This window comes from Schistocerca americana, chromosome 3 (genome assembly GCF_021461395.2).
Source record: "Schistocerca americana isolate TAMUIC-IGC-003095 chromosome 3, iqSchAmer2.1, whole genome shotgun sequence".
Classification (NCBI taxonomy): Eukaryota; Metazoa; Arthropoda; class Insecta; order Orthoptera; family Acrididae; genus Schistocerca; species Schistocerca americana.
The window spans coordinates 768,254,421-768,280,452 of NC_060121.1; the positions used below are offsets into that span (position 1 = coordinate 768,254,421).

Sequence of the window (26,032 nt, forward strand, 5' to 3'; positions counted from 1 at the left end):
GCGCCTAGAACCGCTCGGCCACCCCCGCCGGCTTCACTCGTTTTATATGGCTAGTTTCGAGTAGGGGCCCACAGCAGGAATCACGAGTAATCGTTTGGGTACCATCTTTGCGAGTTTGGTCAACCTCGGAAGATAATCTATGATAATGTGACAGCCTTCAGGTAAGTCCAAGGGGTTCTGTTTTAGCTGAGGAATTTGATATGTGACAGCGACGCCTTATTGCCTGCAATCACCCTTCTCCGAGCATATCAACCGTAATTTGAAGGTGGGGCTCATAATTTTCCAAGCTAACTCGCAGAGAAAGTGGGATGCTTCCTTAGAATGGTTGAGTCTGACCTTTAATACAGCTTGCCATGAATATCACAACAGCACCCCCGTCAGACTGACGTTGACCTACGAAGTAAATTCGCTTTTAAGCACTTTGTGGTCACCAGAAGCAGGTGACTCCTGATAACTTGACAATCAGGTAAGAAGCTACACGGTATACCATCATGCGTGCTCATAAGCAGCAGGCTCAAGTCTATAATCAAGGACGACACGACACAACAATGAAAAAAGGAGAGAGACCCATTGTTCGTGAGGCGTGTCTGGGAACAGAGTAAAGGAGTGCATGGTATTACCAATGAAATGCTACCAGGGTATGTGGGTCCTTATGAAGTTATCCAAATCATGACACTTGTAAGATTTTTCGTGGAGTATGTCCATTCCCAGAACCGTAAAGGGGTTAGCTGGCTGAAGCCGGTCAAGGAGTCGATGAAAGGTGTGTTTTTGGTTCTCCGGTAATCCCTGACATTGATGCTTGTCTGTTGACACGTCGCTAGCGTCGACGCGCATCAAAGAGGTTTGGCCGCGCCGGCTAGAAAACGGGCCGTGGTGATAACGTCCGTAAGTGGCGCAAGCAGTAGTTGGTTCGGCAACGGGCAGTGGAAGCAGTCGCGTGTGCGAGCGACGTGTTGACGGATCCATCGACGTGAGGCACATCGTGTTGTTGGCTGGGCTCTGGTGTGAGAAGCGACAGAGAGGAAGCGGCGGTGGCTGTCGCGGCTGGACCCTGGACCTGCTACCAGCCCGAGGACAGCGGGTGATATACCGAGTTACATATCTTTCACTGTCCAGTTTAAAACTTCGTTGGTTTGTCTCCTTATTTTTGTTTCGTAACTATCACGGTGTTTAGTGACAAAACATTTTATTTGTAGAACCGGTACAAAACTGTATCGTTTTGAGAATAACTGCCACAGTGTGTTAGCGCAAGTAAACGCTCTTGAACATTTCCTGCAAGATAAGGCATGGATGTCACACTGAGTTAGTCGCTGAAAATCTCGTCTGAGTAGCCAGCATAAGGCTGCAACTGTTTTAAGAGTAACTGCCATAATGTGTTAGCCCGCGTCAATACTTTTGAACGTATGTCTCAAGTTAAAGTTCATTGGAAGGGCTAGGAAAAACCGTTTCTGTTTGGCAGTAGTTGTTACCGGGTGTTAGCTCACGTAAATGCATTTGTGTATGGCTCAAGCTAGAGAAAACGTGATGCTATCTGTTAGCAGTGGTTAATTCACTGGATAAGCACTGTATAAAACTGTTACTGCTTTGGTAGTAACTGGCACAGGCTGTAGCCTTTTTCAGCGTTCATGGTCGGATAGTTTGCAGGAGGCCGGATCTACTGCCTTTAAGATAGTTGGAATTTCAGTACATTCTTTTGACGAAAGAGCAATTGCAGCTGTGTGTTAGTGCCCGTAAATTGTAACTTAAGGAATGTTTTAAAGTGTTTAATATTCAGCATATGTCATTTGACAAAGAGCGATTGTTGTTGAGGAGTTGTTCTCGTATTCTTAGCTGGTGTAAAAAAAGTATATGTTAATTTTAACAAAGTAGTATGCTGAAGCGAGGAATTTCCCTAAGTTTCATTATGGGGACGGATTTTAAAATAACTATTGCTCAGTGAAAATTTGTTTGTATCTTCGTCGGTTAGTAATTTTTTTCTTAAATCCCAATGGCTCCCCAGTCCAGGACCCTGTGTTCTAGCTTACCAGCTCCAAGGTACATCCGTTTTTCCACCATGAGTGCAAAGATGATGTCAGATGTTATAAATATCTTCAGTCGTCTGAAATGTTGAGTAGTTTCGAGAGGCACAGCTTACTCGCTGAGTCATATAGAGCCAAGATATTGGAAGATATTGTACGTATGATGTTCCTTATGACAGTTATGGAAAAATTTGCGAGAAGAAGTATTTAGGACACCAGTTACTACAAAACCTATGAATGCGACACATTCTGAGGCAATCACGTCACCTATCCGAAGTCGCATCCATCCTTGTCGAGTATGTGATGGACTGACGTCACCCACTGTTACACTCATATATTACCAATCATTAATGGCTAGCTCGCGTTTTCCGGAGTTCCACTTCGTGTGTCGTGGCGATGCCTCTCAATCTTATTGGTGTGTGTGTAGGCAAGACAGATTTCATGCATGTATTGGTATTTTGTCCCTTCAGTTTGGATGCTTTCTCACTGCTGTGCCAGTTCTACTTGCCATCGAGGGATGTGCGAAGAACAAGGAATGTTCCCTGATTTGGTTTCAGTGAGATAAGATGAGCTCTGAGCACTGGTGACGGTTTTTACACCTGCATATATATTCCATGAGACATTGTAAAATTCACGACACAGGGTACGCCATACCAACAGTACGGATTTTCTCTCCTATTCCATTTGTGTATAGAGCGAGGGTAAAATGATTGACAATATGTTTCTTTCCCTGGTTAATCTCTTTTATCTTATTCTCGTGGTCCGTGCGTAAAAGAGGTGATGGTAGCAGAATACTTGTTTCTCAGTTTTATTTGACTACAGGTTCTGGAATCTTAGCTAACATGACAACTATGTAGCCTTTTTACCCAATGTTTGCCATTTAAGTTCCCTTAGAATTTCTGTTTCACTTTCATATCAGATTTACCGACCTAATCCCACTCTGTCAACATGTCACCGAATTCGTTCAATTTCTGTTGTCATGGCTACCTGATAAGGAATCTACGCACTGGAACAACATTATAGAATAGGTCGTACTAGCGATTCTATGTGATTTACTCGGTAAACGAATTGCATTTTCTCAGAACCCTTCAAACAAAGCTAGATCTTCCGTTCACCTTTCTTAATGCTGATATTACTTGATCATCCCAATTCACATCGCTTGTTAATACTGCCTCTACAGACTGATACTATGTCATGTGCTCTAGACTGGAACTTATCAGCCACGGTGGAAGATTATCAGAGTTGTTAATCAGCTCCATCTGACTTTCTCTGTAGACTGGTGGTATGCTAGTTTTAATTTTAAACCCCAAACGTAAATGTGTTTGAATCTTATTGGTTGGATGCCAGTGACCAGTTACTTGAATGAGAAGGTGCTAGCTACTCTCTCCGTTTATCAGAGCGGGCAGCGTACCAATGGCCACGAGCGATAAAAACCCCGATATTTCACCATCTCGTTGAAAAGGGAGTCAAGGATGGCCCTGCTAATCCGAATCCGCTAGCGTAGGTACACACTGTAGTTATCCAAATCATAATTAAATTGAGGTGGCCAGGGAAGAAGGATTAGTAATGCACGGCAAAAAGAGCTGCAATAACCTTCAAATGTTAATGAGAACCTTTTTGTTTTGTAATGAATAGCAGTTATAGTAGCAAGGGACTGAGAGTTACATTTGTTTCAGCTATTGTTTAAGATGAGAACAAGCGAAAGACTGCGATATCAGACGAACATCTTCCTTTACGTGCCGTGTATGTTTCTTCCATGTGTCTTGTTAAATATAATTCTCTTCAAAAACCAAGAACTCACTGCGAGAGGAATTTTTACTCACGTTAACCATTATTAGATCCCCAAAAACTTATCTCAAAGCATTTTGTAATTTTAGGCAATTGCAACACGGAAAAATAGTACGTTGTTCAACATTGCAATGATTAATTTGGTACTGCCACGTTGGTCTTTCAGTAGTCTTGCATATCTGCGCGTAGTAAATGGAATAAAGGATCGGGATGCAATATTGCATCCACTACCAGTCGGCAGTTTGGGTGGGTAAACCTTGAAGACAAAACCACTCAGAACTCTCGCAATCGCCAAGCCATGCGTTGAAACCACTTAACGATTGTCTTGAGACAGCATAATGACTTGAGAACGCGGTCCTACCGTTGTTCTAATAAATGTCACAGCTGGAAATCATACTTGTACACACATTCAAGATCAGTCCCTACTCGTACACGCTACTGCGTGTAATATTTACCGAATGACCTGTCGCTACTCAGATTCTGTTGCGGACATTCTGAGCTGTCTCTGTATGTTCATTTTTTCACAGATGGTTGCGGGACGTGTATTGTTTCGTACGGAATGTCAAATCAAACACCTTTCAGCCATCTAAATTTCCAAATTATTTTATTGGGCCACAAGTTTCGACGATATATTACGCCATCTTCAGGCCCCCTGACCGACGTATAAGAAAATTCTCACCTTTGGTCCAGCCGAAATATGGGCCAGCATTCAAAGACTGGTATCCGTAGACTTCTGAGTCAGCGATCACTTCAGACATGACCTGCCTACACGTCGGTCAGTGGCCTGAAGTTGGCGTAATATATCGCCGAAACTAGTGGCCAGATACGATAACAATCTGGAAATTTAAACGGTTGAAAGATGTTTGATTTGACATTCTGTACTCGGAGCAGTATCCGAAAAGCGACAGTACACTGAAAGTACAATATTGCATCAGAAATGAACAATTCTGTCGAGCGTTGATGTACGTGATCTGCCTCTCAGGCAGCCCGTTTAATCTTTGGAGCACAAAACCTTAGCTGGTGCCCCCTCTACTGAACATTTGCTTCCGTCCACGTGAGTCGTGATAGACGCATCAGATTTAGAAAATAAATGAAAAATATGAATTATTTGTCATTAAGCCAAAACGCTGCTTTATGTAGCAGTTGCTACTATTGTGACTTTATTTTCATTGGCTATAGGTCTATTCCGCCTCAAAGGCCATTTCCAAACACTCTGCAACATATAGTACGGTATTTAGATCATATATCTGTGAGTTTTCGTAATAAATAATTATTTTGTACGTTTGGCGTAAGATTTACTTCCATATTACGTCGTTGGCGCCCTTGCTGTCAGATATCTTATACCTTACTTGGTGCGTTTTTAAGCAAAGCACAGGCGAAATTATAAATTTATCGCTAAGTAATGTCTCGGCAGTGGAATTTTTTCTTTGTTGCCCAATATCGTTAAGATCTTGTTAACATTTTGTAAGTTTGACAGCTTCGAGTTATGTCAGCGATGTTACATGGTTAGATTTGTTTTTATAAATCTATGGAGTTGTGTGATACTAAAATCTTTGCAGCTGTATACTGGTGTTCGTTTTATGAACTTATCCGTGGTCAATAATTTCAATAAAATTATCAAGACAGTTTTTATGTTTTAAATAGGTTTATTCGTTTAAAACTTTTCCTGGATATTTGGGGGTGTGTATATAGATTTCTATCTCTTCCAGAAAGTTCAATATTGCTCCTTTTGGTGTTATGTGGAGAATTTACATCGAATTTTCAATCTGGTCTATGTTGTGATTTTCAGTTTTGACATGGGTAAATAGTGTAGATGGGTTTGTGTCACTGTCTATGGTATGTTCTCGGTATCTAATTTGGAAATTTCTTCGTGTCTGGCCTATACAGAATTTTGCACAGTCTTTACAATTAATTTTGTATACACCAGGGTATGAATACACTCGTAGTTTCGTATTTCCGGAGTTAATTTGTGTCTTTAGGTTGTGTGCAGTGCGGTATGCAAATCGAACTGTGGTCTTCTTTAGTAAAGAGTTAAGTTTGCTGGATATATTGCCTACATATGTTTGGGGCACATATGTTAGTTTTTGTTTCGTTGATATCTCTCTGCTTAATTTTATGTCACTATGAATCTTAGTGTGAAACTGTTTGTTGTAGATTTTGTTGACTATGTTTGGATGGAAGTTGTTTTGTTGTGCTATACATCTGAGGATTTCTAGCTCTTTTTGTATTGCAGATTGTTGTAATGGTAGGTTTATCAGTCTGTTTATCATTGTATGAAAGTACGCGTGTTTATGTGTTCGAGGATGACACGAATTTGCATTAATTACGTTATCTGATGTTATACGTTTTCTGTAGATTTCAAATTGATGTGCATTATTAATGTTTTTTTATTGTACGGTCCAGGAAGCTGATCGTTTTATTGTTCTCTAGTTCCATTGTGAATTTTATGTTGGGGTGAAGTTCATGTAGTAGTCTGTGCATCTGTTGAATGTCTGTGTCAGAACCGTCTATTAGGAGCAGCGTGTCATTTACATAACGGAAACAATATACAATTTTATTTGGAAGTGTGTTTGTGGGGCTAAAGAATTTTTGTTCTATCAGCTATGGTTCCAGCTATGCTACATCGTATGGCTACTCCATCGTTTTGGATGTATATTGCCTTGTTAAATTCGAGGTAGTTTTGGTTTAGTACTAATTTTAGCAGTTCAATGATCTCTTGTATACCAGTAATGGGTAATTTTCTATACTGTAGCAAGTTGTGTTCTATAATATCAATTGTTTCCTGTATAGGGACATTAATGTATAGATTGGTGATCTCAAAGGATACGAATTTTCCACTCTCTGGAATTATTACATCTTTTATGCTGTTTACTAACATCCTTGAGTTTTTTATTGTGAACCGTTTTTGAAAGGATGGTGTTCAGTTTCCTACTAAAGAGGTAGGTTGTCCTATCTATACAGTTAACCACTGGGCGTATTGGGATTTGAGCTTTATGGACCTTTGGTTGTCCACGCAGTTTAGGTGTCCTTGGGTTCATTACTATGTGTGTTCTTTTTTCTCAAAATCCGTGAATTTAAACAGAGAAATCTGACCCATTAGCTACTGTTCTCTCTAACCTTCATTAGATAACAACTAAAATAAAAAGTTCTTAACGTGTAGGGTTAAGAACGTCAGAGACTACTTTATGTCTTTGTGAGATATTCTGATCTATTGCACAGCAGACCAGTACAGGTATTTCCCATCGGAATAGCTATTTCACGCACTTTTATGCTGATGGAAAGATCTATCTACACGAAGATACTTCTAGAAAAAACAAGACGTTTTCTGCGTTCCCACACAAACGTGACGCCTTCATAACTTCCAGTTACTTAGCTCTCGCCTTCCCACTCTAAGCAACTCACCGCCTTTAGTAAGTAAAATTCAGCCAACCATGTACCTAGTGTCATTTCAAGTGCAACCTCTTGCTTTAATTGGGATACAAAGAGAATAGTTTATTACATCTCGCCTTATGGGTGGCATGAAATTATTCTATTTAAATTTTAGCGATGCCTTTATTTATTACTACTATTGTCAAATGTACGTAAAACAACATAGAATAGGGTACATTCAGACATTACTATCTAACGAAGTTGCTATTTTACATGGTGTTGATCGGTAATCTTGTCATCAGATACTATTGAATTCTTTCTCTTTCTTATGTCCGTTGTATTAAATTTATCTACATTTCAACATAGCTGCCATGCGTACCATCAAGTGGAAATTTCAATCTCCTTCTGATATTTCTTGCGATTATCCAACGACGAAATGATGCTGTACATAACAGTTCCGTCAATAAGAAAATCTCATAATCTTCCTGATTCTGCGAGCTTGATCGTTTATGTATGGTTATAGTTAAAATAGGAAGTGCATTTAGTGTCCGTCCTATCAACGAAGATCATCGTTCAAAGTGGGTGGCTATGATTAAAGCGCAACTACGCGCTGAGGTCCAGTGAGGGTCGTAATTATCGTATGGCAGGGAAACTGGTAGATACATTAGTGTGTTAACGCGGAACCATTCACACTGGAAAACAAATTAGTTCCAGTTATGACCATCAGATTTAAATCTGGCGTTGTACTCTCTTTGTAAGACAGTATGACGTCAACCCTGTCATCTGACAAACCATAAAGTAAATGAATGTATGGCTATCGGGAAGAGAGACCATGCGCTGCTAGTGAAACTGTTTTATGTGAAAGAGAGCAATTGCAGTGCTGCACTGAGGGAGTATCGCCGACTGGAAGACATGAGGAGAAGCCCGATGACATTAAGTGATTTAAAGAAGATGATAATGAAATTCGAAAACACGGTGAGCTTGGTGTGGTACCTGGAAGAGGAAGCCGTTCTATCCCGGTGGAGACTATTGTCGACGTTGCTGTCGCCGCAACTGGCCATGCAGCACGTGTCCTGGGTAGTGGTAGCGCTCGTGCAGTGTCACGTGAATTGTCCATCCCATGACCAACAATACGGAAAGTTTGACGTCGACAGCTATGCAATATCCACACGCTAAGCAACTCAAACCTCATGATCAGCAGCAGCGTTCAGAATTTGTTCTTCAGTTTCCGGCACAGGTAGAATTTCATGACTTTTACTCTGTCAATATTCTATGGAGTGACGAGGAACATTTTACTCTATAGGGTGCGGTGAATACACAGAACTGCAGAATTAGGGCACTGTTAAATCTCGTGCTGAGCACGAAGAGCCTTTGCACTCGGCGTATGTGACTTTGTGGTGTGGAGTCAGAAGTGCCTTTATTATCGGTCCGTTCTTCATTGAAAAGAATATACCCAGATGGCCCGTCTGGTGTCCCGTGACGTCTGCACATTATCGAGACATACTTAACAGAAAGTCGTTCCTGTTTTTAAAAAGCACAACTGTGAGGACACTACTGTTTTCATGCAAGATGGGGCAACACTTGATGTCGCTCGCCCGGAGAATCATCTGCTTAATGCAGCCTTCCACAAATGTGGTGTCTCGAGAAATTTCCCAGATTCAAGACCTGGAATCTCTACTTGATCTGAAGGCCAGTATACAGGAGAATGTTGCTCAGATTCCACCGGACCTGCTGCGAGCAACTGTTGATCACGTCTTCTACAGAATGCAGATTTTCGTTACGTTTCCAAGAGGCTGCCGCAGCAGGACCTGCTGGGTGAGTGTACGATTAATAATAAAATCAGCATTATGCCTTTCTCACTTGTTTAGCCTTTCTGCTCACGCCCTGTTCCTAGCCAATAGACATGCAGACATTTCTATACCTATTTCTTGCATTCACGGTTACCAGATTTGCCCCAGATGGCCAAAGTTGTGAATAATTTTTTTTCACAGAGTATCGCATCCGCACGAACACTTTGGAATATCCATCAAGTTTTCTTGCCATACGATAATTACAGCTCACACTAGCCGTAGCTGGACTTCACTTGTAACCACGCGGTACTTTGTTACTGGAGCAGCAATATTCTTAGGATTGACGCTGATAAATTGAAAGTTACTCCTCCTTCAACGTACCATAGTTAGTGGAAACCGATTATTAATTAAATGGTTGCCGTTGTTGCAATGTGGAGCTATGTGTTTCTGGAGATTTTTGTAGCACAAAGTGTAGCTTTATGACTTTCATGTTAAATATTTGTGTCAGATGTGAAGCGCATCTATATATCAGGATGTGAGGGAGTTCCTGGACGGTGACAGGGACGGCGTGGTTTACTTCAGCCTGGGCTCCAATGTGCAGAGCAGCGCCATGCCTCCAGAGACAGTCCGTGCCTTCCTGGACGCATTCGCTGGAATCCCGCAACGCGTGCTCTGGAAATGGGAAGCTGATCGCCTGCCCGGTCAGCCCGGCAACGTGATGACCGCCAAGTGGCTGCCGCAGCAGGGCGTGCTGGGTGCCAAGCGTAGTGACTACTGCGCATAAGTGCGTTATTGTGTTGTTGCAGCTCATCCGAACGTACGCCTCTTCATCACTCAGGGAGGACTACAGAGCTGGAACGAGGCAGCTTATTTCTCTGTGCCCGTCATTGGGATTCCTTTCCTAGGAGACCAGATTTACAATGTAGAAAAAATGGTCGGCTTAGGCGTTGGACGAAGGCTGGATTTAAAAGACGTCACCAAGGACAGTGTTCTGGAAGCGGTGCAGACAGTTGTGGAAGACAAGAGGTGAGGGAATTTGTTTTTTAGTTCACCAATAGTTAGTAGCACACAGATTCTGCTCACTCCTGCAGGTCCACGGAGTTGGTAATAGCAGTACAGTGCCCTAGTCGATGGAGTACTCGTTAATATTTGTAATGGCAATATTCTTCAGACTGTCATAGGTACTATAACGAAATACAAGATCTGTTAGTCTCAAAAATTCAGTATGTGTACAACTGCAAGGCACACGGTGATTTTAATTTTTGTATAATCCATATGACTACCAGTGGCAAAATCGGAAGGTTGTTTATTAGTCAAAGTCGCTGCATTTTTTAAAAATGAATATTAATTACATTCACCGTTTGTGACTGGACTCTAATACATTGGCATGCACTGTATCTCTCATTACACTGTTAGAAATATCTACACGAAGGAAGTTTCAGTCGAATTCTTATTTAGATCCACATTCATATGTGATAATTATGTTTTTGAGCTAAGTTATTGCCAAAAAGTATTGGACGTCTTTGCTACGCTACTAAAAAATTAGTCATGGAAGATTAGAGTTTAACAGCCCGTTGAAAACGATGTCATTATATGCGGAGCACAAGATCTGATTTTAATGAGTGCAATTTTTAATGACTGCCATCCCAATTCCGCGGCGCTCTCTGCCCTATTTCGGGACAACACAAAACGAGCTGTAGCTCTTAGAATTCTTTAGATGTCCTCCGTCAACCCAGTCTGATGCGGACCCCGCACCGCCCAGCATTTCTGTAGAACAGGGCGGACAATCGTGGCGTAAGCAGTCTTTTTAGAAGACTTGTTGCACATTATAAGTGTTCTGCCAAAAAGAGCAGTTTTCGTTTACTTTCCCCACGAATTTATCTATTTGATCGCTGAATTAAAGTTATTCGTTATTATAAACCATAATAACTGAGCTGAGTTTACTGCCTTTAGATTTGTGTGTTTTCTCGTAAACCGAAATTTAGCAGATTCCTTTTAGTACTCATGCGAACGACTTCACACTTTTTATTATTTAGAGTCAACTGCCACTTTTTTCACCGTACAGATGTCTTGTTGTTGTTGTTGTGGTCTTCAGTCCTGAGACTGGTTTGATGCAGCTCTCCATGCTACTCTATCCTGTGCAAGCTTCTTCATCTCCCAGTACCTACTGCAACCTACATCCTTCTGAATCTGCTTAGTGTATTCATCTCTTGGTCTCCCTCTACGATTTTTACCCTCCACGCTGCCCTCCAATACTAAATTTGTGATCCCTTGATGCCTCAAAACATGTCGTACCAACCGATCCCTTCTGCTAGTCAAGTTGTGCCACAAACTTCTCTTCTCCCCAATCCTATTCAATACCTCCTCATTAGTTGCGTGATCTACCCACCTTATCTTCAGCATTCTTCTGTAGCACCACATTTCGAAAGCTTCTGTTCTCTTCTTGTCCAAACTGGTTATCGTCCATGTTTCACTTCCATACATGGCTACACTCCATACAAATACTTTCAGAAACGACTTCCTGACACTTAAATCTATACTCGATGTTAACAAATTTCTCTTCTTCAGAAACGATTTCCTTGCCATTGGCAGTCTACATTTTATATCCTGTCTACTTCGACCATCATCAGTTATTTTACTCCCTAAATAGCAAAACACCTTTACTACTTTAAGTGTCTCATTTCCTAATCTAATCCCCTCAGCATCACCCGATTTAATTTGACTACATTCCATAATCCTCGTTTTGCTTTTGTTGATGTTCATCTTATATCCTCCTTTCAAGACACTGTCCATTCCGTTCAACTGCTCTTCCAAGTCCTTTGCTGTCTCTGACAGAATTACAATGTCATCGGCGAACCTCAAAGTTTTTATTTCTTCTCCATGGATTTTAATACCTACTCCGAATTTTTCTTTTGTTTCCTTTACTGCTTGCTCAATATACAGATTGAATAAGATCGGGGAGAGGCTACAACCCTGTCTCACTCCTTTCCCAACCACTGCTTCCCCTTCATGCCCCTCGACTCTTATAACTGCCATCTGGTTTCTGTACAAATTGTAAATAGCCTTTCGCTCCCTGTGTTTGACCCCTGCCACCTTCAGAATTTGAAAGAGAGTATTCCAGTTAACGTTGTCAAAAGCTTTCTCTAAGACTACAAATGCTAGAAACGTAGGTTTGCCTTTTCTTAATCTTTCTTCTAAGATAAGTCGTAAGGTTAGTATTGCCTCACGTGTTCCAACATTTCTACGGAATCCAAACTGATCTTCCCCGAGGTCCGCTTCTACCAGTTTTTCCATTCGTTTGTAAAGAATTCGCGTTAGTATTTTGCAGCTGTGACTTATTAAACTGATAGTTCGGTAATTTTCACATCTGTCAACACCTGCTTTCTTTGGGATTCGAATTATTATATTCTTCTTGAAGTCTGTGGGTATCTCGCCTGTCTCATACATCTTGCTCACCAGATGGTAGAGTTTTGTCATGACTGGCTCTCCCAAGGCCATCAGTAGTTATAATGGAATGTTGTCTACTACAGGGGCCTTGTTTCGACTCAGGTCTTTCAGTGCTCTGTCAAACTCTTCACGCAGTATCTTATCTCCCATTTCATCTTCATCCACATCCTCGTCCATTTCCATAATATTGTCCTCAAGTACATCGCCCTTGTATAAACCCTCTATATACTCCTTCCACCTTTCTGCCTTCCCTTCTTTGCTTAGAACTGGGTTGCCATCCGAGCTCTTGATATTCATACAAGTGGTTCTCTTCTCTCCAAAGGTCTCTTTAATTTTCCTGTAGGCAGTATCTATCTTACCCCTAGTGAGACAAGCCTCTACATCCTTACATTTGTCCTCTATCCATCCCTGCTTAGCCATTTTGCACTTCCTGTCGATCTCATTTTTGAGACGTTTGTATTCCTTTTTGCCTGCTTCACTTACTGCATTTTTATATTTTCTCCTTTCATCAATTAAATTCAATATTTCTTCTGTTACCCAAGGATTTCTATTAGCCCTCGTCTTTTTACCTACTTGATCCCCTGCTGCCTTCACTACTTCATCCCTCAGAGCTACCCATTCTTCTTCTACTGTATTTCTTTCCCCCATTCCTGTCAATTGTTCCCTTATGCTGTCCCTGAAACTCTGTACAACCTCTGGTTCTTTCAGTTTATCCAGGTCCCATCTCCTTAAATTCCCGCCTTTTTGCAGTTTCTTCAGTTTCAATCTGCAGTTCATAACCAATAGATTGTGGTCAGAATCCACATCTGCCCCTGGAAATGTCTTACAATTTAAAACCTGGTTCCTAAATCTCTGTCTTACCATTATGTAATCTATCTGATACCTTTTAGTATCTCCAGGATTCTTCCAGGTATACAACCTTCTTTCATGATTCTTGAACCAAGTGTTAGCTATGATTAAGTTATGCTCTGTGCAAAATTCTACAAGGCGGCTTCCTCTTTCATTTCTTCCCCCCAACCCATATTCACCTATTATGTTTCCTTCTCTCCCTTTTCCTACAGATGTCTTGTCTAAATTATTTTGCAATTCTTTTTGATCATATGATAAAGACGGTAAATTACAGCATCGACTGCAAACAAGCTTGTGAGAAACGGTATCAAATGTCCTCTGGAAATCTAAAAATTCAGTATCAATTTCTGACGATCTCCGTGTATATCACTCATTACTTTTTGCGATTGAAGAGCTAGTTGTGTTTCAGAACTATATATTCTGAATCCGTGTTGGCTGTTTGTCAATAAAATGTTTTCTTCGAAGTAATTCCTGTTAGAGCACAGTACATGTTCCAAAATCCTACTACTGATCGACGTTAGTGATATGGCTGAAGTTGCGCTCTTCCATAGTACCTAATAGGATAACTATGTAGAACAGAAACGTTACAGTTTTGCATACTTGGAGTTGGACGAAATTAAAGATAGGTAGAAATACATTTCATGATATGAGGTAAAAGAAATGTGAAATAATACTGTGAGAATGGCACATGAATGTTACTTTCTTTACCTGCAAATGTAATATAATTAACATTGTTTCTTTCCAGTCATATGACAGTAGTTTTTTCCGACATCATCGCGAAAGTAATTCGAATTTCTAGAATATTTTTCAACACAAAATACAACGAAATAGGAAAATTAATGAGAAATTCGAAAGTAATGATGACAAACAATATTGCTTGTGGTAATGACTTTGGTCGCTGTGGTTTAGAATAACCCTGCTCCGTATCGCTATCAGCATCTTCCATCTCAACTGTAGTATACTCAGTGGAGTCTCCTGAATTTTTTGGAGACATAGTATTATTGTCGTCCATACAACGTAAGTTCCACCTGACGGAATCTATTGTTTCGATTGGTGTAGGAAAAAGATTGTTTCTTATTTGTCTGCACATTGTTCCATGTGCCGACTAATTGCGCTAGCTTCCAGCTGTTGATGGTGGTGCACTGAGAAGTTTGCCGCCGAGATACATCAGTGACTGACACCTAACCAGTCCTTTCCACTAGGTGAGGGCGAGACATGTTAAGTAACATCTCGCACAACATCAGTGGAGAAGAAACCATCGCAAACTCTAAATTCAGCGACATTTCAAATTCTGACAATGGACGCATAAATCTGATGAACTGTACTGCAAGGCTTTCATATTCATCAATGAGGCTAGTGCCTTTTTACTGTGGAACTAAAAGATTTGCCGCCGCCTGGATAGGCTGGCAGCTTGATTTTGTTGTGTCTGTAATTGCAGATACAATACATAGCTAGTCTTCTGGGGACAACATTGAGATATTGTTTTTTAGAAGATACACCTCTACAGCAACGTTAATAAAATGATGATGCACTTCGGACAACAGTGCATTGTCTGCCTCAAGGTGGGTGATGGCAGTAGACACTGGTCGTAGTAAGCTACTTGCTTGTTGAAGTTAGTCTCATGTGTCCTCCTTTAACACAGCACTTCGTACTGTGTTATCGAAACGAAGTGAAGTGGAAATAATGGATTCTACAATAGCATCTTTTTTCTTTAGTAACCTCTCAGGACTTTTTAAAGCTCCAGCGAGTTTGTGAGGAAAGTCTGAAAGATACAGCTGACTTCCTTTTTGCTTCGATTCCAGCAAAGCATGAGATACGTGGCTGAATTTGAATGCTTTGATTATTTTCTTACTGATCTGGAGTACAGCTAAAGCAGTGATGTCTTTTATGAGGAGACTGATGGTATGAGCAGATCATCCTATACATATTACATACCTGCAAATTTCATCGACTATTCTCCAGGCGCTCTGCGTATTTCTTGCAATACCACTGATCACTGCTATGAACTTTTCTTCCTTATCTCTTGAATTCCTGTTTCTCTTCACTCACCAGGACGTATACTGTTGGAGAAAATGAGTTCTGGTGTCGTGACAACGAAATTAAATCCTTGGTGTACGACGCATCTATTCATCCATCAGAAATTAAAGTGAGAGCATTTGATCGTTTAATGTTCTCCGTGACAAAAGCTTGAGTGAAGTTGTACTCATAACATGGTGGTTAAGTGGCTCGTAGCCAGGACGAATTAAATGGAAAGCTTTCATCCATCATCCAGTGTTGGGGTCTCTATCACTGATAACGAGGCTGCTGAAGTAAAGACGACTGCTTTTACATCTGTGCCAGAAACTGTTCTGGAAGTGCTTGACGAAACTGACGTGGCGTTCGAGAGACCAACCTAGTTATGTGGTGAGGTCAAAGACACGGTAAACATCGACGTTTCATCAGGTGTTTCACAAGTTCAAAAATGGCTCTGAGCACTATGGGACTTAACATCAGTCCCCTAGTGGTCGCACGGTTCCAGACTGAAGCGCCCAGAACTGCTCGGCCACACTGGCTGGCGTTTCAGTAGTGGTTCTCGAAATTTTTCCTCATTTTTGTAAAGGTTCCTGATTCACACACTTGATAGCTTGTAGACACAGTGTACGCTTCTCGTAGACGAGTAGTCACTGCATTATGATATACGGTTCGCCTTACTTACTGTTGGCTTTTGTTTTGCTTTCGACAGACCTTGGCCACCCTTCCGAATGATGACGCATACTGAAGAACGCTGGCCGCATTCTAATGTGCCATATGTCATGCGGCCCTTTATATATCCTCACTCAATTTCCAGACGGATGAAAGCTCCCGGCGAATCTAGCAAGATACAGACCGCATACGTGAGGAGAGTGATCGAAATGACGTAACGTTCGATATGTATGCAACAAACATAGAATCTTAACTGCCCAAATCTACTAGGAAAACTACGATGGCTACGTTCAATTGCGATAGTCTATTGTAGCTTACAGTAGTTTTACGAATCTAGTTACAGTTGTTGCTCTCGTAAACTGTTACTATCAAATCTTAATCTATGAATTTCCCTCAGCTTTTGCTATTGTGGTGATCAGCCAGTATGAACTCACATTGGTGAGCCAGCACTATAGCATCAGTAGCCGCTATTTCTCACCCTCTGACGTGTAAATTAAATAATGGGAACTCAAGGATAAAAAGGGTAATCTCTGGTTATGGGACTGGTGTTGTTTCCGTGTATTTCTCATCTGAGCACAGCTTCCTACTTAGCCGTTTATCTCCATACAAACTTCATACAACTGGCAACAGAGTTACAGGATAACTTTTTGTAAACCGCGTAATTGACTCCCATTGCGACACGTAACTTTGAAATTTGCCTCAAAGGTGACTGCAACGATCTTCTATATTCGTGAAAAAGCGTGGATCCCTCCAACATCACCCTCGGGACCCGATACGCTTTAAACATAAAGGTGTCGAAACACACGAAACAAAACCACAGCTCAGAAGTTCATATGAGTTGCAAGATGGGTTAGAAATGTCAGTTTGGCACCAAAGTTTACGATAGTTCTGCCAAACCCCACCGTAGATGTGTCCACGATAAGCTCGTCACAGGCGCGTTACCCACATTTCACCCCATCTTTCGACGTCTTTACGATGGAGGCCAGAACCGCGACAGCCAACGTAGGAATCACACAGTTATCTCATGGGTGGCTGAGGTAAGCGTTTCGGACTCACCGCCGCTCACAATCGACATGAAAAGGCCTCAGTGGGTGGCATAAATGGCGTCAATTAAACCATCCTTTTCTAGGATGTCCGGGTTAGGCAACACGTTCGACACCCTTTGGGTGGCTTTGCTCTAGACAAGCCTCGAGGCTGGAATGGTGTCGAAGTTTTTCAAGTAAAACTGAAATGTGCGCAACAAAGTTGCGTGGGTGGCACCAACGATGCAGATAAACTGCAGGGTCTTAGACACTTCTCCGTTTTATTCACGTTACTTTGTATCACATTCAAATTTCGTCGAATTATTTTGAATAATTCCTAGGGGTTCGAACCTGTCTACCAGAGCAAAAATTACGGTTGCGCTACGCTCGAAACGGGTGCGATCATGTACAATAGAAAAGAAGCCCCTAAATGTCCTGAGAGATGGGTTGAGATATCCGAGGGCATCAGTACTGTCAAAGGTTGTCAAGAACGTCTTTCTGTTTTACTGATACTGATTGCACTGCGAATATCTATATAGCTACATTGAATTGGACATGGTGAGTTGATGTTAGTCAAGAACGCCTTTAAAGCTACAAAGAAGCCTTTATCAACACGTCAGTGGGTTTGAACAGGAACAAGGCTACGAGAAGTAGGATGTTCCTTCTGCGATACTGCAGAAAGACCTACAGCCTCCTGACTGATTTCTGGCATCGATGGTCAAGGGAATACATGGTCGCAAGAAGATCAGGCCACTTGGAACTACTGAGAGGGAAGACAATAGTGTTGGCCGTATGGCTCTGGCGCATTGTACTGCATCTGCAGCAGCAATTTGAGCAGCGTTTGGCACCACAATAACACAGCGAACCGCTACAAATCGGTTACTACAAGCACAGCTCCGAGCCAGAGACCCTGAGCGTGCATTTCACGGATCCCAAACAACCGCCATTTTAGATTTCAGTGGTGTCAAGCGAGAAATCAATGGAGGACAGGGTGGAAGTCTGTTGTGTTTTCTGATGAAAGCTGTTTCTGTATCGGTGCCGATGATGGGCGTTTGGAGGTTAGGAGGAGCAGAGTTAAGGGCCTGCCTGCTAAACATACTGGACCTGGAGTTAAGGGCCAGGGTGCAAGTTCGTATGACAGAAGGCGATCTCCCCCCAGGCACCGGGATTGCAAGTTCGTAGGTCAGTCTGGTGATTTCACCTGATGTGCTGCCATTCGTGGATAGCATTGTAGGGGTTGTTCCCAACGCCCACATACCGCTGTTGCAACCCAACATGCTCTGCAGCATGTGTATATGTTGCCTTGGCGTGCTCAGTCACCAGATCTGTATCCAGTCTAGCATTTATGGAACTTAATCGGACGCTCTAGCGTCATCACAAACAGCGTTAACGGTCCCTGTATTGACCGACTATGTACAAGAGGCGTCAAACTAAATGCCGCAAACTGACAACCGGCACCTTTACAACACAGTGCATGCCCATCTACATGCTTGCATTCAACCGTCTGGCAGTTACAGGAGTTATTAATGTACCAGCATTTTGCATTTGAAATGGGGTAACTCGTGCTCACTTTAACCTGCGATATTGCAATGTTAATTACTTAAATACTAATGTATTCCCAAAATTTCATTACCCAACATAAATTTTTTGTGTTGCGATTTTCTCCGTCAGAATATACATATTAGCAGCAGGTTTATTTGAGGAAAAATCGCCCCTTATTGCTATGAAGATTTGAAAATTAGAGTTACATTTGTTACAGGATACCTTGTAGAGCTGGAACACTAGTTTAATTCGAAAAGAAAGCAGGAACGAAATTGGCTCTGGTTGATATCAAGAAACTATCCCAGTATATTGGTGCATTTCATAAGAGGAAATCACAGAAAAACTAAATCAGTTACATAGCTACTGCGTGTACGATAATTAAGAGCAAAAGCAGAAAGAAATGAAAGATATGATCATAGAAGCGAAAACTTTCTACTACACATGAGTCTGCAGACGAGTTATATGCGAGGTAACTGCAAGTGTGTGGCTTCCAGCTGCCAAGACATTTGCATGAAGCTTTGTCCTAGCCGGGACTGTTTTTGAAGTGTCAACTATTCCATTAAGTCCCCAGCTAATTGTGTTGAAATTTTACCGATCGTCCACATCTTCCTGCTGGTGTAAGAGGACATCTAATGCGAAAATACCGTCCAAGATGCACAAGTCGAGGAATCCCTCTACCATTGTCTCCAGGATCATCAGGTCTTTAGACTACCCGTGCCAAGTTCGTCTCAAAAGTGTATACTATTCCCGCTGATAAGGTGGTAGAATTACTGCAGAGAATTTTACAGTCTTGTCGAGAATTCTGACGTGGGAACTTTGAAAGTGTAACATGGAGTATTTACATTGACAAGTACAAGTATAAACTGCAATATGTACTCTTTTTAAATGATCGCATATCTTGTTGAGGTTGACCGCTTAAAAATGACAATAATCAACAAATCAACTATTATATAAAAATGTTTAAAGTTTTATATAAATTCACCACCGTAGTCAGTGTTATTATGATTTTTTCTTTGTCCTTGTAAATTCCCAACACACAATATTTGCTTACTTTATTCTGTAGAAAGTATATGTAAGATTTTAATGCAAATACGACTGACTCAAAAACCAGCATACAACCAATGAAACAATTTATATTTGTATTACTGTATATCTATTCAGTCCAAGAATCTGCGTTCTGTTTGGTCTTCAGCTGTCTGACAGTGCCACAGATTATTCACAAGAGTCGTATGAAAAAAAGTATATTCGATAATCTCCACCTAATGAATGAAGGTGCAATTCTCAAAATGCATGGTGGGAAGATCGATACATGTGAATGTTTAGAGTAACTAATATTTTAATATTATTCAAGTTAATGTACTTCGTCAGGTACCATAGGGTAATGCGTCAAAGCTACTTCATCATGGAGCCAAACACTACATAGTACACATGGAGCTGATACAAAAATTTAAAAACCAGAAACAATGACTGTAAGAGACCAACAATAAATATGCACAATCGGATGCAAAATGGATAACAGACGACAATACAAAGCTACAAGGAAAACCTCTACAGGATTAATGGACTGTTGAAAATATGGGTTTCGTATGGAATGTCCTGAGTTCTCCTGGAAATACGTTGATGTGGATCCTGCAAAATACTGCACATCGTTCTGTAGAATGGTTAAAGAAGTGCTATGCAAATGGAAATCATTATTGCTGTCTTGTGTTGACTAAGTTAGTGTGACAGTTCTTTCTGATTGATCCATCATTATTTACCATAAATTTCACGAAGGGTGTGTGTATGAATGGCATAGTTGAATTTTATGACTCATTAACAATGGTCTGCATGAACGCCACGAAGTGCCTCTGCATATCATTCTGAATGGTCTTTTTCTGGTGTAAGAACATATTTTACGACTGCACAGATTTATTGAAAAATATAATGGTATATGTGTGCCAAATGAACAAGCTTAAACGTTTCAGTGTCAGAGGTAGCGCTGACGGACTTTAAAGTAAACGGAGCACTAGTTACTTTCTTCACAATATACTGAAAGTAATACATTCAAAAAACTTCTTGCCTAACTGTGACTCCATTCAGCTATCTCTAAAAAACACAAAATTTTATGTTGTGTTGCATTACCACTCTCTGTGCTCCAATTACATACCTGAAATATCAGTGATCATTTGATTCGAAGCTCTTGTTGATCCTACCATTCTATTATTGACATATGACGACATTATTTGGAAAAACGCACAAACAATGTTTATAAATATTCAGTGATTGTATATGATTAAATGTTTTATACAGCTCAGTCTTACTGTGTTCTGCTTGCCAGTACGACTGCTATCATAATTTGTCGAAATGCATTTCCCTTTCCCTGTTGCAGCTACCAGGAGAACATGAAGCACTTCTCTGCCATCTACCGGGAGCACCAGAGCACGTCCCTACAGAGGGCGGTGTGGTGGGTGGAGTACGTGATCCGCCACCAGGGGGCCCCTCACCTGCGCAGCGCTGCCCTCGACCTGCACTGGTGGCAGCTGCTGCTGCTCGACGTCATAGCCTTCATACTGGCTGTGGCGGCCGTCGTGGCGTTTCTCCTCCACAGGCTGAGTCGGTGGCTGTTCACGTGGCTCACTCGACCCAGCAAACTGAAGAAACAGTGAAACTGTTGCTGCCTGATGTTCCTTTATCTCTCAGCACCAATGTCTGTGTGTTTCTTCCGTGCAAACTGGTTGAATGTATATTCAGTGTAATGATACAACTGTCGAAATCAAAGAACCATTGACGACATTTCATCAGAACTTCAAAGTGGACAAAAGGAACATATCAAGTACATGCATTTATAATCTGGTTTGCTATAAAACTAAACCATTGTGCACTTGCTGTATAATATATATTGCAGTGTCTGGGAACAATTGAAATATGTCACCCAGTATGACGATCTGGGGATTACATATTCGGTTAGGGCAGCATAAATCAATGTCTTACATACTAAGTCCAAGTTTGTTGTCATTGAACTAATATCTTATGAGTTCCCCTTCTCTTCAGATACTGCTATCCTTGGTATAACGGTTGTAGTCTAACATCTCTGTCCATAAAATCCAAGTTACATTTCAAATTCCTTGCTTTGTTCATAATATGTGGTAACAGTAACGTTGCTCTAGTATTTTTAAGAATATCAGTAGCTGACTGCTCTTATTGACGCTCTCTGAGGCCTAAAAACTGAGACCAAGCAGGTGAATCGCCAGTCTCTATGCCACACTAATTGGCAGGAAGTGAAGTGGAACTGAGATAAGAGTGACTAATAAAACTACAGCAGCTGTAGCATTGTTCCACGAAAGGTAAAACCCCATCATGACTCTGGTGCTCCATTTTCGGTCTACATACGAGCAATACTGGCCCAGCATTTCTTGTCCAGTTCGCTTATCTGAGTAGATTAGTAACTTCACTGTCATAAATTAGTACTTATTGGGAGTTATTAAGTGTGCTGATATGTAAAACAGCTAAACAGCTGAAGCTGTCAACTGTCTGACACATTGAAGAGCCTGCCCAAGTGTAACACGCTGTCAGTATCTAATCGACAATGATAATTTCGTTTTATGCGCTACCAGTGGTTGGGATACTTTTCACAGCATGTCAGGCATAAAATTTATCATCCCAGCCTCAGCTCTCCCAACATCTGAAGAGGCCCAGAGGCTTCAGTCAGCTCTCTCTGTGTTAGAAACAAGCCTAGATGGTTATGGATCTTCACATATTTTAATAAGTCAAGAAACGCACTACAGCAGTTTGCTCTTCTATACTTGATCATGATCAGTACAATTCCATCAGTGGTATTCACACCCAGCCTGGAAGATATAGCGTGGGTAAGTGGTAAAAGGGCTTCAGTAAGTGCAATCCACTCTACAAGTGCCGGAAATCTGGAATGAAAGATATTTATGCAGTCCATCAGTAACACATTTAATTGTGAGAGAAGTGCAGTAACTTTCTGCTCATTCGTTAATTCACCACAAGTGATTACAACACGGTGACACGCCTTCACGATATACTGTCACCAACAGACAACAGCGATATGCCACATTCATCAATCCACTCCCTTTCTCACCAATAGTGCATAGGTCACTGACTACATAACACTTAAAAATTAAATACTTCTCTGCCGTCGTTTAAAGGAAAGCGTCTTATACAAAAGTTCACTTAACAAATGTAAATAAGTACTTACTTAATCAAGTGAAAATAACTCCTTATGTAAACATGAGATCAGCCAACTTATTTTCTCTACTCACATAAGAGAACTGAATAGGAAATGCTGAGAACTGTAGTCTATTTCCAGACCGAATAGCGAGCAGCATTTGTTGGTGGTCTGAGTCGACTTTCCCGGAACAACCATATAACCGCCATACAGGGTGACTAAGAATAAATGTGTCCTCTAACAATGTAGAGCAATTGCTCACAGATAATTTAACAACATGCACTTCTTGCCTTAGTATTGTTAATAACTCATATGTCTACTCCATGTAGTGTCAATGCACTTTGTGGAAAATAAACACACGCGAGACGTGTTTTGCACACTGCGCCGCCATGAATCACAAGGTGAGCTGTGGAAGGGTCGTCATGACTTCGTTAAACATCCTGAGTTATCACTGTGACGTATTGAGGTAGAGAGAATGGGGATTCGCGTGATGACTCTCCAGTTTGCAAACCTACGACGGAAGGAAGCGCATGACCACAACAATCCGGCAGACCACCTTCCCTCATGCGGCTACTCCACTCCCTTTTCTCCAGTCTCTCCCAGGCTGCCACACACCGTTCACCCACCTTACTTAGATGAGGTACACTCACTACATATTTGTCCTTCTCACTTCATTTTACAGTCAACTCAGATTTAGCAGTCTTGATAATCTGCTTAGAATTTATATCTAAAACAAGGACCTGCATGTCATGATCTGATAGTCCATTTAGTACAGGTTTTATGATATGATTTTGTCTTATTTGCGGTGGTTGTTGTTTTTGTACTGATTTAGAGATACAATGACAGAAGAATGAATTTGTAATTACTTTGCTTTTAGAGAATTTACGTCATCAGGAGTTTTTGGTCAGGTTTTTAAACGTTTACAACTCGGAAAATTTAGGCTTAGATCACGTCTGCCTAACTAGTAGCCGGCCGGTGTGGCCGTGCGGTTCTAAGCGCGTCAGTTTGGAACCGAGTGACCGCTACGGTCGCAGGATCTAATCCTGCCTCGGGCATGGATGTGTGTGATGTCCTTAGGTTAGTTAGGTTAAAGTAGTTCTAAGTTCTAGGGCACTGATGACCTGACCTCAGTAGTTAAGTCCCATAGTGCTCAGAGCCATTTGAACCTAACTAGTAAACAATAAGAAATGTGTTAGTTAAATACGATTTAGAAACGTTTAATTACACTTTCATTGCGACAATAGACACTGATGAAACTAGTAGCTATCTTTTTTAAACGGATTTTGCACTATCAAGAAAACTTGAATATAATTTTTTGTGTTTATATCACGCAAAATTTCGGGTTACGTCGTGATTATCGGGACTTCAGCTAAAGAACAAGTTTTTTCAAGAAAAAGCTCTGCTGGGACGCTAATATTCAGTTGTGTGACAAGAACGGCCACTACAGCAAGTATACAAAACAAAGAAAATTTAAATTTGACACCATTTCCTTTTACAAAAGTTAATACCTGAGATCTCACTCGGTGGCAGTTTCAGATGATTTCAATAATTCTTGACTGCCTGTTCAAATGCCTGTAAGTTACCGATCGCAGGTGACAAAATTAAGAGCTTCAATGGGTTCCTTTCCAGGTATATATTGATTTACCACGGATCCTGCACGAAACCGAGCGTTCGTGAAGTGTGGCCGAGTAGTGTGACGTCACAATTTATTTGCTGGGCCCGTATTTCTCGTTGGCCCCGGCGCATGTCGCTAGGTGGGCTGTAGGAGTCAACCACTGCAGTCGGCCAGTCGTGTCCGAACTGCCAGTGTGAGCACAGCAGTCGACAGGAAGTGTCGAGACACAGCTTTACGGTGAATTCTAGACGGGACACATTACTTCGCAGGCGCACCAGCGGAAGGTGTCACAACTCGGACGGCAGTACAAGCCAACTTGCGCCTTCGTAGCGACCGTTGGCGTCCTGCGCTACAATCTTTGGCATCAGAAATGACTTTTTGTCCTAGTTCTATGGCAGCCTATTGCCTCGGTGAAATACGTGACGCAGGACAGTTTTCAATAGTCTGGCTATTGCTATAGGCCTCTTAAACTTTTTTAAAATCGATTTGCAAATTGTAAATAATATTCTGTGTCGTACTCAAGTCCAGTATCAGGATTTTCTATACGTTCAGACGTTATATACGGATTATGATCGTTTTTATATGGATCAATTGCGGAAACAGTGAGTGGAGCTTTCCTTTTATAATCCACAGCCTTTGCTAGTTTATTTACAGTTCATGTAACTTATCGACCGCTTACTTCCACATATTGGCTCCTCACGTCATCTGGGTAATACATTGCTTATGTCGCTGTTACGTTAGTTGTGTGTGTGAATTCCTAAGGGACCAAACTGATGAGGTCATAAGTCCATAGACTTACATACTACTTAAAGTAACCTATGCTAAGAACAACACGTACACCCACGCCAGAGGGAGGACTCGAATCTCCAGCGGGAGGAGGGAGCGCAATCCGTGGCATGGCGCCTCAAAGCGCGCGGCCTCTCCGCGCGCTACGTTACTTCTAAAGTTGCTAAATGTACGCCATTCATGACCAACTGGGAATCTTACGTATTTCAGAGCTTTGACGTAAGGACTGTGTTATAGACCGAAACCAGTAACCAAAACTAAAACTGATAGTGATATAGACTACATTTTATAGAAATATTAACCACGATTGTTGTGTTACATAATGATTGGAGTATGAGAGTAAGTTGAACATAAAAGAAGTAAAAAAATCATGCCTGCTTACCATTCAGATAGGTCGTCGAAATGTTTTCGTGGCATGAGAAATAACCTCTGACACGTGTTACATGCACCAACGTCTTCCGCTCGTGAACGTTTCAGAAAACAACCGTCCAGTCATTAGCTTCTTTTTATGTGCAACATATCATAAGTGCGCTGCTTCCTGGACTCGGATAGGCGCGCTGGCCGCGGATCGAATCCGCCCGGCGGATTAACGACGGGGGCCAGTGTGCTGGCCAGCCTGAAAGTGTTGTTCTTGGCGGTTTTCCACATCCTACTAGGTGAATACCGGGCTGGTCCCACGTCCCGCTTCATTTACACGACTCGCAGACATTTGCAACACGTTCGTACTATTTCATGATTTACACTAGACGCAGACAGCTGGGTTCAAATGGCTCTGAGCACTATGGGACTCAACTGCTGTGGTCATAAGTCCCCTAGAACTTAGAACTACTTAAACCTAACTAACCTAAGGACATCACACACATCCATGCCCGAGGCAGGATTCGAACCTGCGACCGTAGCGGTCGTGCGGTTCCAGACTGTAGCGCCTTTAACCGCTCGGCCACTCCGGCCGG

At 41.6% G+C, this 26,032-nt stretch overlaps 1 protein-coding gene across 1 annotated transcript in view; it reads left to right on the plus strand.

Annotated features, from left to right (window-relative positions):
- LOC124606388 (UDP-glycosyltransferase UGT5-like) overlaps window positions 1–21,152 on the plus strand; it is a 50,477-nt gene extending 29,325 nt beyond the window's left edge. Inside the window, exons 2-4 of the mRNA XM_047138369.1 lie at window positions 9,498–9,729; window positions 9,772–9,991; window positions 20,876–21,152. Coding sequence (XP_046994325.1) covers window positions 9,498–9,729; window positions 9,772–9,991; window positions 20,876–21,152 — 729 coding nt within the window. The remainder of the gene's footprint in view (window positions 1–9,497; window positions 9,730–9,771; window positions 9,992–20,875) is intronic.
- Window positions 21,153–26,032: the final 4,880 nt, after the last annotated feature.